At 42.4% G+C, this 17,142-nt stretch overlaps 1 protein-coding gene across 3 annotated transcripts in view; it reads right to left on the reverse strand.

Annotated features, from left to right (window-relative positions):
- C13H20orf194 (chromosome 13 C20orf194 homolog) overlaps positions 1-17,142 on the reverse strand; it is a 173,251-nt gene that overhangs the window by 26,508 nt on the left and 129,601 nt on the right. For all 3 annotated transcript variants that reach the window (XM_027559349.1, XM_027559347.1, XM_027559346.1), the window contains 3 exons: positions 15,801-15,959; positions 13,181-13,306; positions 2,129-2,166 (listed from right to left, as the gene is read on the reverse strand). In XM_027559349.1, coding sequence (XP_027415150.1) covers positions 2,129-2,166; positions 13,181-13,306; positions 15,801-15,959 — 323 coding nt within the window. The remainder of the gene's footprint in view (positions 1-2,128; positions 2,167-13,180; positions 13,307-15,800; positions 15,960-17,142) is intronic.

The following is a 17,142-nucleotide window of genomic DNA, read 5'->3' on the forward strand; positions in this document are numbered from 1 at the left end:
CAAGAATACTGGAGTGGGTTGCCATTTCGTCCACCATATAGATACTTCTAAAAGCAGATCATGGGAGCAAAATGTCTGCTCTCTGCTTTAAAGCTAGCATTATAATGAGCTGTGCTGATCGTTTAAGCACTGAGATTATTCCCTAATCCTTGGATTTCTGTAATACACATCATTTTGTGGTTGCAATACAGTGCTTTTCTCACTGTAAAATAATCCCTTGTTATAAAAGCAATGAATCAGAGCTTGACTTATGAACAGGAGCAAAGGAGGCAAATGCTCCCTGGGGACATGAAATGTTTGTCTACCGGTGGCAGATTCCACCTCTAAGAAAGGCACTAAATCTCCGAGGAGAAATACTTGCCCTTATCTCCTGTTTTCCCAGAAGGCCAGTGCTCATGGTGAACCAGGTCAGATTAGTCTATAGGGTCCTCTGTGCCCAGATGTAAGGGGAAGATGTTTACTAAGGCACTACCACTTAACCAGCCCCTTGCACTTCAGAAAACAGCATATATGGTCTCAAAGGCACCTGTCCACATCTGATCACATCCCTAGCTTTCTTTTAAGTTCCCTGACGAGGGATTGAATTTGGGCTGTGGTAGTGAAAGCACCAAGTCCTAACCACTGGGCCACCAGGGAATTCCCCCTAGCTTTCTTTATATAAGCACAGAATTGACATACATTGCCTTTGAACAATGAGTTGGAAGGCTCTTTTAATGAAATATGCCTACCAAATGCCAGAAAGAACTCATCCTGTCTTGGCTTTAAAAGGGCTATCCTCTTGTAATATTGGCCCAGGTTCATGGATGGTAAAGATAGAGCACTTCCCTAAGGTTCTTTGCCAAGGCAGCCTGATCGCTTTTCCCACATGCAAAAAAGGGAGAAGGCCACTGAAGGAGAAAGTGTCAAGAAGCCAAGTGGCACTAGGGTGGCAAACACCGTGTGATCAGGTGGTGGACATGGGGCAGACTATAGCCCACACCCTTGGCTCTGATGATGACTTCCAAGCATTTATCAAAGGACCAGACAGCTCTCCTTGGTTATCTCCTGGACCTATGTTTTTTCCTATGTAGTCTATTTCAAGGATATGTACCATCAACTTTCCCAATCTCCCAAGCTAGAAACCTAGAAGTCATTCCAGATATGTCTTGTTTCAATGTCCTCCATCCAGCCTGTTCCCACATCCTATTGACCCAGCCCCTCAAAAATCTCTTTGATCTACCTTGGGTGGACACTGTGGATAGACCCAGCTAACCTCCATTCAACTCTGCTTTTAGGGAGCAGTGCCTAAAAAGCAACAAGGGCCTCTAAAAAGCTGGACTTGAGACTCCTCAGTGCAGCAGCCAAACACGTAAATTCTTCTCTCCAGTGACCCAGTCTCCTGCTCTGCACAGCCTCCAGCTCAGCTCTTTCCCAAGACAACAGCTCTGCTAATGCTCTGTGGTCCCCATTCCCTGTAGACTGGCAATGGGATCAGCAGGGCAGAACTGTGCTGGGGACACTGAGTTATTTTCTTCCATCTGATTTCTACTTGCTGGGCTGCTTCAGGAAGCCCAGACCCCAGGTCTTCTGACAACAATAAGCATTTTATCACTACTGTAGGAAATTTAGAATTTACTCTGGGTTTCCAGCCACTAAAGCTAATCTGACTAAAAAGTGCTGCTTCCAGACTGCAAGATGGTACGACAATGCAAGGTTGAGTACAACCTAAAGATAGGTGGATTTTTCTATATATAAGCAGATGTGGAAAATCTCAGTGTATGCAGCAGAGGGTTAAAGGAGAAGGTTCTACTGGGCCATACTCTGCACTCATGGGACAGGAGAAATGCATCAAAATCTTGCTGATTCGCAGGCTAGGAATACTTATTCAGTCAACTGACATTAGTTGGAATGGAGGGCAGAGTTAAGCGCAGCTCAAAAGAGGTGTTGACATGGCAATTTATTATCATTGAGACAAACTCTTAGAAGAAATCCACCTCTCAAATAAGATAACAGCAAAAAATGCCCCAGTTCTCCCTGGATCAGTTTTGTTTTAGATTTCAGAATGGTAGGTGGGAACATGAAGAAAAGTCTGTTGCATCTAAACAGACTTTGAAAGGCATGCAAGCAGGATGTAGAGCACATTGCTTACCTTGCGAACACTGGTCAAGAAATTTAGGAAACAGGAATCTACGGAGAGAAAACAAATATTTAAAACAATTAATCTCAATTTTCACTGATTTCTCGCAAAATTTTGACTATCACTAACATATAAAATGGCTTACTCAGTGGGGCAACTGGCAGGTAACACTGAACATTAAGGATAGCTATGGTTATACAAAAGGTATTCATAGTTTTGAACCAGAGTTCCCTAAGCCAGAAACCCTAAAAAAGTCCCAACATGGCCAACTCTTGGTGGAATGTTGAACAGGAGATCCCTGTTCAACTACCAAGACTATAGGAAATGGAGAAAGAGAGATTGGTCTTTTTCTTTTACCCTGGAGAGATACTGTCCTGTTAGTACAGGGAAACTTTCAAGGGAAAATGAGAAAAATTACACTTGCCTAATTCTGCCAAGGGCCTTCAACAACAAAGTTGCCATATTTCCTGTTATGTGCACAACTAAATCCAGGTTCCCCTTTCATCTTTTTTAAAAAGCATTTGTTTATTTATTTGGCTGTGTCTGGTGTTAGTTGTGTCAAGCGGGATCTTTCATTATGGCATGCAGACTCTCTAGCTGTGGCACACAGGCTTAGATGCCCCACAACATGTGGGATCTTAGTTCATGGGTCAGGGGTCAAACCTGCATTACAAGGAGGATTACATTACATTACAAGGAGGATTCTTAACCACCGGACCACCACAGAAGACCCCGCACCCTTTAACCTTATTCTAAGCTCGAATGGTGAATGAAATGTAGGAGACTGACTGAATAGATTGAGGATAGACTAATAGACTAATTCAAAGTATGAGTTAACAACTGTAGCTCTGTAGTAAGCTCCAGAGAAAAACTCAATATTCTTAGTGTTTTAAAACTTCTAAAACACCACAGTGCTCTTCTTGGTGAAGAAAGCCAATACTAATGAAAAGAGCTATCTTTGATCAAAGGCTTTGACTGGGCACTGGGCAAGCAGTTCACACATACAATTTTATTCTCACATCCACCCTGTGCCTTGGGTACTTAAAAGCTGCAAACAGTGGGTTCATGGTGGCTAAGCAAGCTAAGCACTTGGCCCAAGGTCCTACCTGCTGCTGCTGCTGCTAAGTCACGTCAGTCGTGTCTGACTCTGTGCGACCCCATAGACGGCAGCCCACCAGGCTTCCCCGTCCCTGGGATTCTCCAAGCAAGAACACTGGAGTGGGTTGCCATTTCCTTCTCCAATGCATGAAAGTGAAAAGTGAAAGTGAAGTCGCTTAGTCGTGTCCGACTCTAGCGACCCCATGGACTACAGCCTACCAGGCTCCTCCATCCATGGGATTTTCCAGGCAGAAGTACTGGAGTGGGGTGCCATTGCCTTCTCCGAAGGTTCTACCTGCAGCTAGGAAATGGGAGGGTTTACACAGGGGCCCAGGTTTGTTTAACACCACAAAGCTCCTGTGCTGTCTACCCCTGCAAGTAAGATGTTTGCTGAAGTCACCCTCTGAATTGTTGCTTGTCTAGTTGGCAGGTATCAATGCTGTTCAAAACACTTAGGGGAGTTCTTCTCTTGCAATTTCCTTGGTGGTGGCAAATCTTCATTTTTAATTTGATTTTTGACAATGCTCAGACACACACCATTTGGAACCAAATTTCGTGGATGAGTGAGCCACTTGGGTAAGTATAACTTTGGGCTGTGGATCTAGTTCACCTGCCTGATTCCTTCACGGTTTCTAAAGAATTCCACAGAGGAACCCCGATGTGCTCTGAATAAGGTTAGGAGCCCCAGAACAAAGAGAGAGAGATCCTCACTTGAGTCTCCCAAGAACAGAGCTCACTGACTTCACTGTACTCATAGTCCACTGAAGGGTCAGCTGCAGAGCAAATGTATTCTTTAAAAAAAGTATTTATTTTTGGCTGTGCTGGGTCTTCATTGCTATGCACAGGCTTTCTTTAGTTGTGGTGAGTAGAGGCTACTCTCTAGTTGCAGTGTGCTGGCTTCTCATTGCAGTGGCTTCTCTTGTTGCACAGCACGGGCTATAGGGCACTTGGGCTTCAGTAGCTGCAGTGCTCAGGCTTAGTTGCCCCACAGCATGTGGAAACTTTCCAGACCAGGGATTGAATCCATGTCCTCTGCACTGGCAGATTCTTAACCACTGGACCACCAGGAAAGTCCACAAATGCATTCTTAGAAAATGTCTGTCCCCTCAAGTAAGTGTCTGTAACTTTTTAAATTTATTTATAATTGGAGAATAACTGTTACAATGTTGTGTTGGTTCCTACCATGCATCAACATGAATCAGCCATTGGTATATATATGACCCCTCCCTCTTGAAACTCCCTCCCACCCCATCCCACCCCTCTAGGCTGTCACAGAGCACTGGCTTGAGCTTCCTGTGTCATGCAGCAAATTCTCACTGGCTATCTATTTTACATATGCTTCAGTGCTACTCTCTCAATTCACCTCCCTCTCTGCCTCCCTCACTGTGTCCACAAGTCTGTTCTTCATGTCTTTGTCTCTACTGCTGTCCTACAAACAGGTTCATCAAGACCATTTTTCTAGGTTTCCAATATAGGCGTTAATGTACGACATTTGCCTCTTTCTGACTTACTTAACTCTGTATAACAGGCTCTGGGTTCATTCACTTCACTAGGAACTGACTCAAATTCATTCCTTTTTATGGCTGAATAGTATTCCATTGTATATATGTACCACAACGGCTTTATCCATTCATCTATCAATGAACAGCTAGATTGCTTCCATGACCTGCCTTCTATAAACAGTACTGCAATGAACACTGGGGTACATGTCTTTTAGAATGGCTTTCTCAGGGTATATGCCCAGTAGTGGGATTGCTGGATGACATGGTAGGTTTTATCCCTAGTTTTTAAAAGAAATTTCCAAACTGTTCTCCATTGTGGCTGTGTCAATTTACATTCCCACCAACAGTGTAAGAGGGTTCCCTTTTCTCCACATCTTCTCCAGCATTTATTATTTGTAGGTTTTTCGATGATGTTCCTGTGACTTTACAGTATATGCCTTAAAAGCCATTCTCAGTGTCCTGCTTGCTTTCCTGCAGCAGTGCACAGCAATTCATACCAGTAGCATCTGAGACGAAGTTGAGCAATGCTCCCTCTCCATGCATCTTATCCAGTTACAGGTTGGAAGCTCGTATTTTAAACCTCTGACAGGTTAGAGGGTCATTAAGTTACTCACTTTAAAGAGCTGCAAAGAAAATACTCAACACACGGACTTGCACATTTATACAACTTCTCATTGAGATATCACTGTTTTTAACAATTCTTGTAAAATTACATGGATTTTTTATTATAGTACTTCCCACCCCATATCACGACTGACTGTGTACATGCCATGGATGTGGCATTCGGGAAATTATTTAACTTTTCTGAGCATCAGCTTCCTCATGGTAAAACATGGTAATGATGCTTACCTTAAATGCCTCCCAAAATACTTAAAGGGATTTTGAGGACTGAAAGAGGTAAAGCATCACAGTGTCTAAAAAACAGCAGAAAACAAATGACAGCTCAATTCCTTTCCTTCTATACATATCATCCTCCTTCCTAAACTGTAATATATTTTTTTCCTCCTCTTTCTTTTGCATTACAAGGCAGATTCTTAACTGGACCACTAGGAAAGCCCCTAAAACTGTAATATCACTGAAGACAGACGTGGAGAAATGGGAACCCTCATATATTGCTGGTGAGGATGCAAATGGTGCAATGGCTTTGGATAACAGTTTGTAGTTCCTCCAAAAGTTAAATAGTTAGTATATGACCCAACAATTCTACCCAGGAGAAGAGAAAAACATATGACCATATTAAAACTTAAACATAAACATTCATAGCAGTATATTTATGATAGCCAAATGTAAAAAACTCTAATGTCCATCAACTGATGAGTGGATAAAAAAGATGTGATATATCTATACAATGGCGTATTTGTCCATAAAAAGGAATGAAACACTGACACATGCCACAGCATGGATGAACCTTGAAAGAAGCCAGGCACAAAAGGCAACATATACAAACATATCCAGAATAAGCATATCCACAGAAACAGAAAGTAGACTAGTTGCCAGGGATTGGGAAAAAAAAGAAATGGGAAGTGACTGGAAGGGACATTTTAAAACAGTGAATTTTATGATATGTGTATTACATTTCAATAAAGCTGTTATATTAAAAGAAGCAATATACATGGTACTATAAAATATCAAATGTTTTACACATCATCTAACATCTGCCCCCAAGGAACTAACCATTTCCCAGAAGAAACCACTATTCACAGTTTGGGATGTATTGTTCCAGATATTTTCTATGTTTAGTCATATAGACATTTAAAGAATACATATTGTTTTGGTAATTTTCTTTTCTCACTTCACAAAGTATTATGGGCATTTTCCATATCAGTACATAAAATCTACCTAATTTAAAAAAATGCCTGCATAGTATTCCATTACACATGCTCATTCACTAAGTTGTGTCTGAATTTTTGTGACCCCATGGGCTATACCCTGCCAGGCTTCTCTGTCCATGGGATTTTCCAGGCAAGAATACTGGAGTGGGTTGCCATTTCTTTCTCCAGGGCATCTTCCCAACTCAGGGATCAAATCTGCATCTCTTGTGTCTCCTGCACTGGTAGGCAGATTCTTTACCACTGTGCCACCTGCTTCCATTATATGAATATCCTCAAATTGAACCAGTCACTTACTAATGAGCATTTGGGTTATTTCCATTTGATATTATTAACATTATTGTCTTGAACACCGTAGAGCACATCTATTATATTTCAGACTGCCCATACCTTCTAAACACTTTTCCCAGACTTGGATTGAGGAAGCCTGTCCTTCAAATAAATGGCAGAAAACTGCTTTTCTGGCCATTCCTGCCATCTGGTATAAGCATATGACCTAAGTTTTACCAATGAGACTCCAAGTGGCAAAGAACACAGTGAATGAGGGGATGTATTGGAAGCAGACTCCATTTTCTGGTGGAAGAAGTGACTGAGATAGCCTCAGACAGCCCGAGGGGGATCTCACTGGGGCAGCGCTACTGAAGTTTGAGTGTTCCACCTGGATGCCTCATCAATACAGTCTGACCCTCCCAGGGGCTTTTCAAGCTATTTTGTCCATTAGTAAATTCCTCCCCAACTAAACATGCTGGAGTGGGCTCTACAGTTCAGAATTAATAATTCTGCCTGAATTCCTCAGACCTGTGTCCTGGACTATAGTCCTCAGTTAAGACCCTGAATAAAATTTAAACTCACAACTTTAAAAAAATATATAAATAAAAAATAAAAATTCAGCCTGAAACAAATACTCCTATATAGACATATATATCTTTGCACATTTCTAAAAATATGACTGTATAATAAAATTCTAGCAATGGAATGCCCATATTTGACTCCAAAGAGATTAAATCATTTTACATTCCTATCAACAGTATGGGGGAAAAAAGTATATGAAAGTACCTATTTTCCTACACAAGTTGCAACATAGTAAATCACCCCAAAACTAAGTGGCTTAAAATAAGGATGATTTATTATTTCTCATGATTCTATAGGTTGAATGGGCAGTTGTTTCAGCCTGGGTATAGCTTAGGGGGGGTGATGACTCTTTAAGATGGTCTCACTCACAGGCCCAACAGTGGTCTTGGTCTAGATGGTAGGAATGGATGGCTGGGGCTCTCTATCTACATGGTCTTTCACCCTCCAACAGCCTCTTCAGATGGTGGTTCTTAACTCCCAGAAGCAAGAGAGGGCAAGCCCCAAAGTGTAAAATGCTTTTCAAGCCTTGGCTTGTTTCATGCTTCTTGAGGACCCATTGGCCAAAGCCAAGTCACAATGCCTGAGCCAAGATTCAAACGGTGAAAAGTAGATTCAACTTAAGTCCTGATGGGAAGGGCTGCTTTTGCTATGCCCAGAATTTTTAATATAAATTTATTTATTTTAATTGGTGGCTAATTACAATATTGTATTGGTTCTGCCATACACTGACATGAATCCACCACAGGTGTACATGTGTTCCCCATCCTGAACCCCCCTCCCACCTCCCTCCCCAAACCATCCCTCTGGGTCATTCCAGTGCACCAGCCCCGAGCATCCTGTATCATGCATCAAACCTGGACTGGTGATTTGTTTCACATATGATAATATACACATTTTAATGTATGGCCAGAATTTTAATCTACCACAGTTGGCCTTATAAGGATTTCTTTTCTTTCTTTTTTTGACCGTGACATGCAGCTGTTGGGATCTTAGTTCCCTGACCAGGGATCGAACCCAGGCCACAGGTTCGGCACTCTCACTGCCCGTTTCATTCTGTATAACAGGCTCTAGGTTCATCTACCTCACTAGAAGTGACTCAAATCCATTCCTTTTTATGGCTGAGTAATATTCCATTGTGTATATGTACCACAACTTCTTTATTCATTCATCCGTTGATGGACATCTAGGTTTCTTGGACTTCCAGGGAATTCCTGGACTTTTTACAAATGTATGGGCTTAACACTGGTCACTTAATCTTTTTACTACTTCTGTCATTTAATAATACTTTAATAAATACATATATGTATTGTGTATCCATTAGCATGTTTTGTTATATTTATTTTCTGAATGCACTAGGTCTTTGTGGCTTTTCGTGGACTTTCTCTAGCTGCGGTGAGTGGGGGTTACACACTTTGTCGTGGTGCGTGGCTTCTCACTGAGGTGGCTTCTCATTGAGGAGCCTTCTCTTGTGGATCATGGGCTCCAAGGCATACAAGACTCAGTAGTTGCAGCATGAAAGCTCAGCAGTTGCTGCTCGTGGGCTCTAGAGTGCAGGTTCAGTAGTTGTGGCACATAGGATTAGTCACTCTGTGGAATGTGGAATCTCCAGACCAGGGATTGAACCAGTGTTCTCTGTGTTGGCAGGTGGATTCTTATCCACTGCGCCACCAAGGAAGTCCATGTTATATTTACTTTAATAGTTCTATCTTTAAGTTTTATATCAGAAATTAAAGAAATTTACCAACTATTTTTAAAATTTTACAATTAGTAAAGTGTTCTATGTTTTTGTATATGACTACCTTTTTCAATTCATTTTAGACTTTCTTAAGTAAATGTGTTACTGCTTTTTAAATTTTTAATTGGAGGATAAATGCTTTACAATTTCTGCCATATGACGATTGTGAATCAGCCATAAGTATACATATTTCCCCTTCCTCTTGTCTCTTGAACCTCCCTCCCACCCTAATTCTTTTCTTAATGGAATGAGGTTAATGTTATTTAATAACGTTCTAGTCTTTTTTTTTTTTTTTTGCCACATCACAGGGCATGCAGGACCCTAGTTCCCCAACCACAGATTGAATCAGTAACCTCTGACTCGATGTGCAGTGAGCTTTTTTTTTTTTAATTTATATTTTGGCTGTGCTGGGTCTTTGTTGCTGTGCAGGCTTTTCCCTAGTTGCAATGAGCAGGCTTCTCTCTGCTCATTGCAACTAGGGAAAAGTTCCCCAACCACGGATTGAATCAGTAACCTCTAACTCGATGTGCAATGAGTTTTTTTTTTTAATTTATATTTTGGCTGTGCTGGGTTTTTGTTGCTGTGTGGGCTTTTCCCTAGTTGCAATGAGCAGGCTTCTCTCTGCTCATTGCAACTAGGGAAAAGTTCCCCAACCACGGATTGAATCAGTAACCTCTGACTCGATGTGCAATGAGTTTTTTTTTTTTAATTTATATTTTGGCTGTGCTGGGTCTTTGTTGCTGTGAGGGCTTTTCCCTAGTTGCAATGAGCAGGCTTCTCTCTGCTCATTGCAACTAGGGAAAAGTTGCTGTGGAGTACAGGCTCTAGAGCACATTGGCTTTAGCAGCTGCAGCATGTGGGCTCAGTGGTGTGACTCACTGCCTCCAGAGCACAGGCTTAGTTGCCCTGCGGCATATAAGATCTTCCTGGATCAGGGATTGAACCAATGTCTCTAGCACTGGCAAGTGGATTCCTTACCATTGAGCCATGGGGAAGTCCCTGATTGTTTCCAATTAACAGTTTTATTGAGATATAATCAGCATAGCACAAAATTCACTCATTTAAAGTGTATGATCCAATGTTTTGTGTTTTTTTTTTAGTAAATTTACAGAGCTGTGCAAACACTGCCACAATTTCATTTTAGAAACATTTTCATTACTACAGGAAGATCCCACCTTCCCATTTCCCCAGACCTTTAACACTTCTTCCTTGAACTCTTCCCACGCCACTCTATTAGTTTTTCTTCTTCTTAATTTTTTCTTGATGGTATAGAACAGTATTTGTCTAGTTCTTTGCTTATTACTATCTTTTCCTACCTTTCTATGTTAGTATCTCTGATAGTGTCCAGTCCCATGTTAGACCTCTTTCTGCTTGATTCATCTTTAACTAAAAACTTGAGAAAAAGAAGAGGCATGGATGGTAGAAAAAGTGGCATATAAGAGTCCACACAGCATTCTCAAGTACAATGGTGATGCTCAGAATTCACTACAATAACCTACCTTGAGGTAGAAGGAAAAATAGCTTTTCTTTTTTTTTTTTAATGAGAAAGCAGAACCTAGAGAAAGCAGAGCTAATGAGAAGGGAGAATGGTAAAGACATTTCTTAGGATCACTTAAGACAATTAGGGTAGTAATTTTTAATGTAATTTCTATGAGAAGTGTAAAGATATCAACTTAGGACTCAAATAAGAAGGAAGCTTTTTCAGATGAAGATCTAAGGATAGATCAATCAGTTGCCAGGAGATGATTAATAATATATGGACTAATCAGAAAAACCACATGATAACATATCTTGGATACATTCTTAGAAATATTCTACTAAAGGCTACAGAGAAAGGAAACTTTGCAGCCTCTGTCCTTGGAATTCTAAAGGCAAGAATACTGGAGTAGGTAGCCAGTTCCTTCTCATTCTCTTCTCTAGAGGATCTTCTCCACCCAGGGACTGAACCCATGTCTCCCACACTGCAGGTAGATTCTTTACTGTCTGAGCCACCAGGGAAGCCCCAAACAAGTCTGTGATATGTGTGCTGTGCTTAGTCACTCTGTCGTGTCCAACTCTGTGACCCCATGGACTGCAGCCTGCCAGGCTCCTCTGTCCACAGGGATTCTCCAGGCAAGAACACTGGAGTGGGTTGCCATGCCCGCCTCCAGGGGATCTTCCCTGGACCAGGGATCAAACCCAGGTCTCCCACACTGCAGGCAGATTTTATACCGACTGAGCTACCAGGGAAGCCCAAGAATACTAGAGTGGGTAGCCTATCCTTTCTCCAGGGGTTCTTCCTGACCCAGGAATTGAACTGGGGTCTCCTGCATTGCAGGTGGATTCTTCACCAGCTGAGCTAACAGGGGAGCCCTCCAAACAGCTCTACAAAGGGAAAATGTAATGTCTGAAACTTCTCAGTGGGGGCTTCTCTGATGATGAAATAAATAATTCTAGATACCACTGAGGCAGTATAAACTATAAAACCCACTCAGAAAGCAATTTGGGAATGGGAATACAGAGTAATAAAATTGATCATCAGTTCAGTTCAGTCGCTCAGTCGTGTCGGACTCTTTGTGACCCCATGAACCGCAGCTGGGAAAGATTGAGGGCAGGATGAGGCAGATGGCATCATTGACTCAATGGACATGGGTTTGGGTGGACTCCAGGAGTTGGTGATGGACAGGGAGGCCTGGCGTGCTGAGGTTCATGGAGTCGCAAAGAGTTGGACATGACTGAGCGACTGAACTGACTGACTGATATATGTTCACTTACATAATATGTTTATATGTTAACCTAAGAAAGATATAAAGCTTTATGTACATCACAACTGTTAAAAAAAGTATGCATATAAAAGATAAAAAAGGACTTCACAAAAATTATAATATTACATTGAGTTAGTGAGATTATGGGTGAATTATTACCCAATTTTCTTTGTTGTTGTCATATTATTTCCAAAGTAGGAAAAAAAAGTTCATTTGTTAGTAGTGAGAATGAATGTCATTAACTGAGGTAAGATGCTTTAAGATGGCTTAACCACATGAAAAAGTATCTGTGAGGTACTCCAAGTGCCTTATTACAGAAGGCCCCTTCCCTGCAGTAAAGAAGAAAAGAAAAGCCTGCCATGGGTATTCTTCTTTTCTGGGAGAATTTATTTCAAGTCCCACTATCCTAGAAGGGTGACTTATTAGTGCACAAAGAAAAGTGGTGAGAAGATGCCAGTCCATACGGAGAGTAAAAAAGCTGGCTTGAAAATCAACATGCAAAACTAAGATCAAGGCATACAGTCCCACCACTTCATGGCAAATAGATGGGGAAAAAGTGGAAGCAGTGACATATTTTATTTTCTTGGACTCCAAAATCACTGCAGATAGCAACTCTAGTTATGAAATTAAAAGATGCTTGCTCCTTGCAAGGTAGGTTATAACAAACCTAGACAGTGTATTAAAAAACAGACGTCACTCTGCCAACCAAGGTCTGTATGATCAAAACTATGGTTTTTCCAGTAGTCATGTAGGGATGTGAGAGCTGGAATTTAAAGAAGGCTGAATGCCAAAGAACTGACGTTTTCAAATTGTGGTGCTGGAGAAGACCCTTGAGAATCTGTGGACTGCAAGGAGATCAAACCAGTCAATTCTATAGGAAATCAGCCCTGAATACTCATTGGAAGGACTGATGCTGAAGCTGAAGCTCTTAATATTCTGGCCACCTGATATGAAGAGCTGACTCATTGGAAAAGACCCTGATGCTGGGAAAGACTGAAGGGAAAAGGAGAAGGGGGTGGGAGAGGAAGAGATGGTTAGATAGCAACACTGATTCAATGGACATGAATCTGAGTAAATGGGAGACACTGGAGGACAGAGGAGCCTGACATGCTGCAGTCCACAGGGTTGCAGAGTCAGACATGACTTAGCAACTGAAAAACAGAAACACCACGAGGGTAAACTGATGCATTTCAAAAGACAAACACATAAAAATGCGTCGCCTACTGGTAGGTGGGAGGTAAATAGCTTTCTGTACATTTAAACACACCACATCCTGTGGGCTGGAGGTGGTCCTAAGTACGTACCTGTGCTCCATGTAGCAGCTCAGCGGCTCCACACACACTGTGATGGTACCAATGGTGAAGCAGGACTTGACATTTGAGTCTGGATGGGTCTGCAGAGCCTGGACAACATCAATAACATCTGTGTAGCTAGGGGGAAAAAAGGGAGTAGTTAAGTTTACTGGACTGGAGCTTCAGAGTGGGAGAAGAGGGGAATGCTTGCTGAGTGGCTAAGTGGAGCAAGGGTAGAAGGAAACCAAAAGAGGAGAGAGCAACAGGCCTCCTTGGGGTCAAGTCACCTCATGACTTAGAGCCCCTGCAGTTTACAGTGTTTCTGTACTTCCGAGTTCCACTAGTTCTAACTGTGCAGGAGTGAGTGGAAGGAAGAACTCTACTGCCCACCCACTTCAGAGAAGCCTGCAGGTGACCCTGGGGCTCTGGGGCAGGACTTGGTATTTTCTCATCAAGTTAAGAGCTCCTGCATTGGTCTGTTTTCTTTAATAAGTCTTTCATTTCAGGGAGCATAGTGATCCAGCTTCTGAGTCTGTACCTGGCCACTTTGGCTGAACTGCCCAAACTGCATGATGAATGCAAAAACCTAACTCTTCATGTTGCCTCTTTCTTGTCAGTATTTTCTTTATTTAAAAACAAAAAAAGCCCAGCAGGACTTTACCTTTCTTCTAAAACAACAGATATTCCATACAAGTGTCTTTTGGGCTCTATTTCACATTTGTAATTTAAGCCTGCAATTTTGCCTCATTTTACATTAATTCAATTTTTGTTTTGAGAGATACTTTGTCTTAAATGTAGATAAAGAATGATTTTTATAATATTCTAGAGTATAAACTAACACAGTCCCTCAAATTCCTTAAAATTAACTTTTTAAGACTCAGATTTTTACAGTTCTACTTATTTGTGTATGTATTCAGTTCCATACAGTTCTGTCACCTGTGCAGGCTCCTCTACCATAGTAAAGATACTAAACAGTTTCACACCACAAAGCTCCCTCCATGTTGCCCTTTTATAACCATACCTACCTCCCCCTCACTCTCCACTCCCATCCCCAGTTCCTGGCAGCCACTAATCTGTCCCCCATTTCTAAAATTTTATCATTTAAAAATACATTAATTCAATTTTTAAAACAACAACCTAATACTCCACTTGGTGTCAAAGCTCAACATCACTGCTTACCTGCAGCAGTAAGTAGAATGGGACCAGGCCACTATAGGGGCAAGAAAAAACTCTGCCCGATGGCACAGAATTCTATAAATCAAAATAAAGGCCATATTCAAGAAATAAAATTCTCAACTTGAGAAGCCTCTGGGGTGTCCCCTCACCTCAATATTGAGCTTAAAGGTCCAGCTCCAAGGAGATGGATATGCTACACTGAGTCTGTCATGTGTTCCCTGCTGAGCCTCAGGGGAATGGGCCCCATCTGTAAGAACACTGTCATACAGAGCAACACAGCAGGAAATCCATCGGATGTTCCTAGTGTACTGGGGCTGTGACTGGGCAACTGCTGGTTCTGAGAGTACAAGTGGGTTGGCCATACACTGTCACTGAAGTCCAGAGCAGCCAGGACAGCTGGCACTTATGCAGACTTGTACAGTCAGAGACGGGGAGTCAAAAATACTCTCTAAAGTAATAGAAGATGGAAATGACCTCAGCTATACGATGTCAAGGTACCAAATTTGACTCCAGGTCCATACCCCCACTGACATTCAACTCTGGAAAGGTGGCAGGAGGTGATGAAACTGGGCCAACCTATTTTTTCGATTATTAGAGATGATGGAAAACAAGTGGTTTCTAGCTTTCCTGCTCTGTGGCTTCCACAACCTAAGCCCACAAGTAGAGTCAACAGAAGGGAAGCCCAAAGCAGATATAAGAACAAGATCTAAATAAGAGAAAAGATGGCCTGGCAGGGGACACATTCCTGTTTGCCTCCTGCAGCACCACTGGCCTGGCTTTCCTCCAATTCTTACCATCACATCCAAGAGACCAAATAGGGCTTTGGAACTGGGCCTATTCTTTACTGGAAACAATTAGCCAGTTGCAAATACTAATTATTATGAGCACAAAACAAAACACCACAGCACAGCACAAAAGCACTTTGTGAGAACTGCCAAAAGCTTCTTTATTACCAACTATAATGACAGCAGTGAAGAGCACAGCCCATGTTTTCCTGATCTGGCATGTTCTCCTGCGGGCCCAGGGGACGACGCACCTGCTTCCTCCTTCCTAGCCACTTTGTGGATGGGGCTTGAGACTAGAGCGTGGGGACTGTCTGCAACTCCACAGGAGGAGGACTGAAAAAGCTGAAGCTTGCTTGCTTCGGTGGCAAACGAAAAGGCTTAGGGACCACTACTGTTAGAAGAATTATCAAAGAATCTTGCCCAGAAAACCTCCTCCCCAGTTCTTTGCCTTTTGAGGATATGTGACGTTGAAGCCAAACTTGAAACTTGCGTGTCATCTTCACCAGTCACTCTGGGCCACAGGATGGCCACAGCGGTTCCTGCTTGCTAAAGACACTAGACACTTCTCGTGCATATGTGGAGTTTATTCTGTGCCCCAAGTCAACCACACATGAAATAATGGCAAGGTCACCACACTACCCCACTATTTCCAAAATACTTCCAGGGCTCACCCTTGTAATACCACCAGTAGTCTGGTCTTCTTGCGGACATAGGCTGACTGGCGGGCAGAGCGGTTCTGTTGGGCCTCCAGGGCACTGGAAAGGTATCTCTGGAAGTGGGCAGCATGAAAACATTCGGAGCTGTCCATGACTTGACGGTATACCATCCACCTGGAAATGGAAAGTATAATCTCAGCATGAGGGCCTGACCCATAGGTTCTGCCAGTGGATTCAAATGTAACTAGTACTCCACAGACTTGGTCTCGTGAACCCATACAGGAGAAAGCAATACTACCAGAAACAGGTAGAGGGAACTGGCTGGGTGTGGAGCCCTGTACCCCGAAATCACTTCTATTGGAGCTTTTGGCACAAAATGCTCTGTCATAGGGAGAAAGGTCAGATAAGCACATGATCAACAGGTTTCAGAGTTGAGAAAGACTCCTGAACAGGCAGTCAGTTTCTGAAGAGCCGTTCAGAAAAATAGTTTCAGTCCACTTTGCAGTAAAATTCTTGCCAAGAATAAGGAATGAAGGGGTGGGGGAAGTTTCCTGGTGGCCTAGTGGTTAGGATTTGGTACTGTCACTGTAGTGGCCCAGGTTCAATCCCTGGTTGGGGAACTGAGATCCCACAAACTGCATGGCACAGCCAAAAAATAAAAATAATAATGGGTAAGGAGAAGCATTCAGATTGTTTACAGAACATAAGCAATGGAAATGAGGAAGGAGCTAGTTAGCTATTGAGTACTTATGAAGGAGGTCTAATATTTCCCCATTATCTCTCTAAAACTCATCTTCCCAACCCCCACAATCTCCCACTCTAAAGTCCCAAACTCCTAGGTGATTTCAGTCTTCTCAGTTCTTCTATATGGTCTCCTGCAGGCTTACTTTGAGGAAGACTGACTAGATATTAAAAGCCTGGTTCAGTCAGCAAGGTTTGTTTAGCAATCTGTCAGCCAAATGGAAGACATGGGTGAATGATTTCTCCAATTTTATCTAAACCAGTATGTCCCAGTTCCACCTAAACTCATGCAGTCCCTTTGTGGCCATGGAAAGATCACATCCACCAGCTCTCAAGTTCTAACCAACCTGGTGACAATTCCCAGGCCTTTGCCCATGCCGGTCTTGCTGGAACAGGTCTCTTGCCCAGATATCCAGAGGTTCATCCCTTTATATTGTCAGGCCTTTGCTCAAATGTCACCTTTTCAGTGAGGTCTTCCCTGAGTGAGCGAATAAAGTGAAGTCGCTCAGTCATGTCTGACTCTCTGCGATCCCATGGACTGTAGCCTGCCAGGCTCCTCCATCCATGGGATTTTTCCAGGCAAGAATACTGGAGTGGGTTGCCAGTTCCTTCTCCA

This window comes from Bos indicus x Bos taurus, chromosome 13, assembly GCF_003369695.1.
Source record: "Bos indicus x Bos taurus breed Angus x Brahman F1 hybrid chromosome 13, Bos_hybrid_MaternalHap_v2.0, whole genome shotgun sequence".
NCBI classification, from domain to species: Eukaryota; Metazoa; Chordata; class Mammalia; order Artiodactyla; family Bovidae; genus Bos; species Bos indicus x Bos taurus.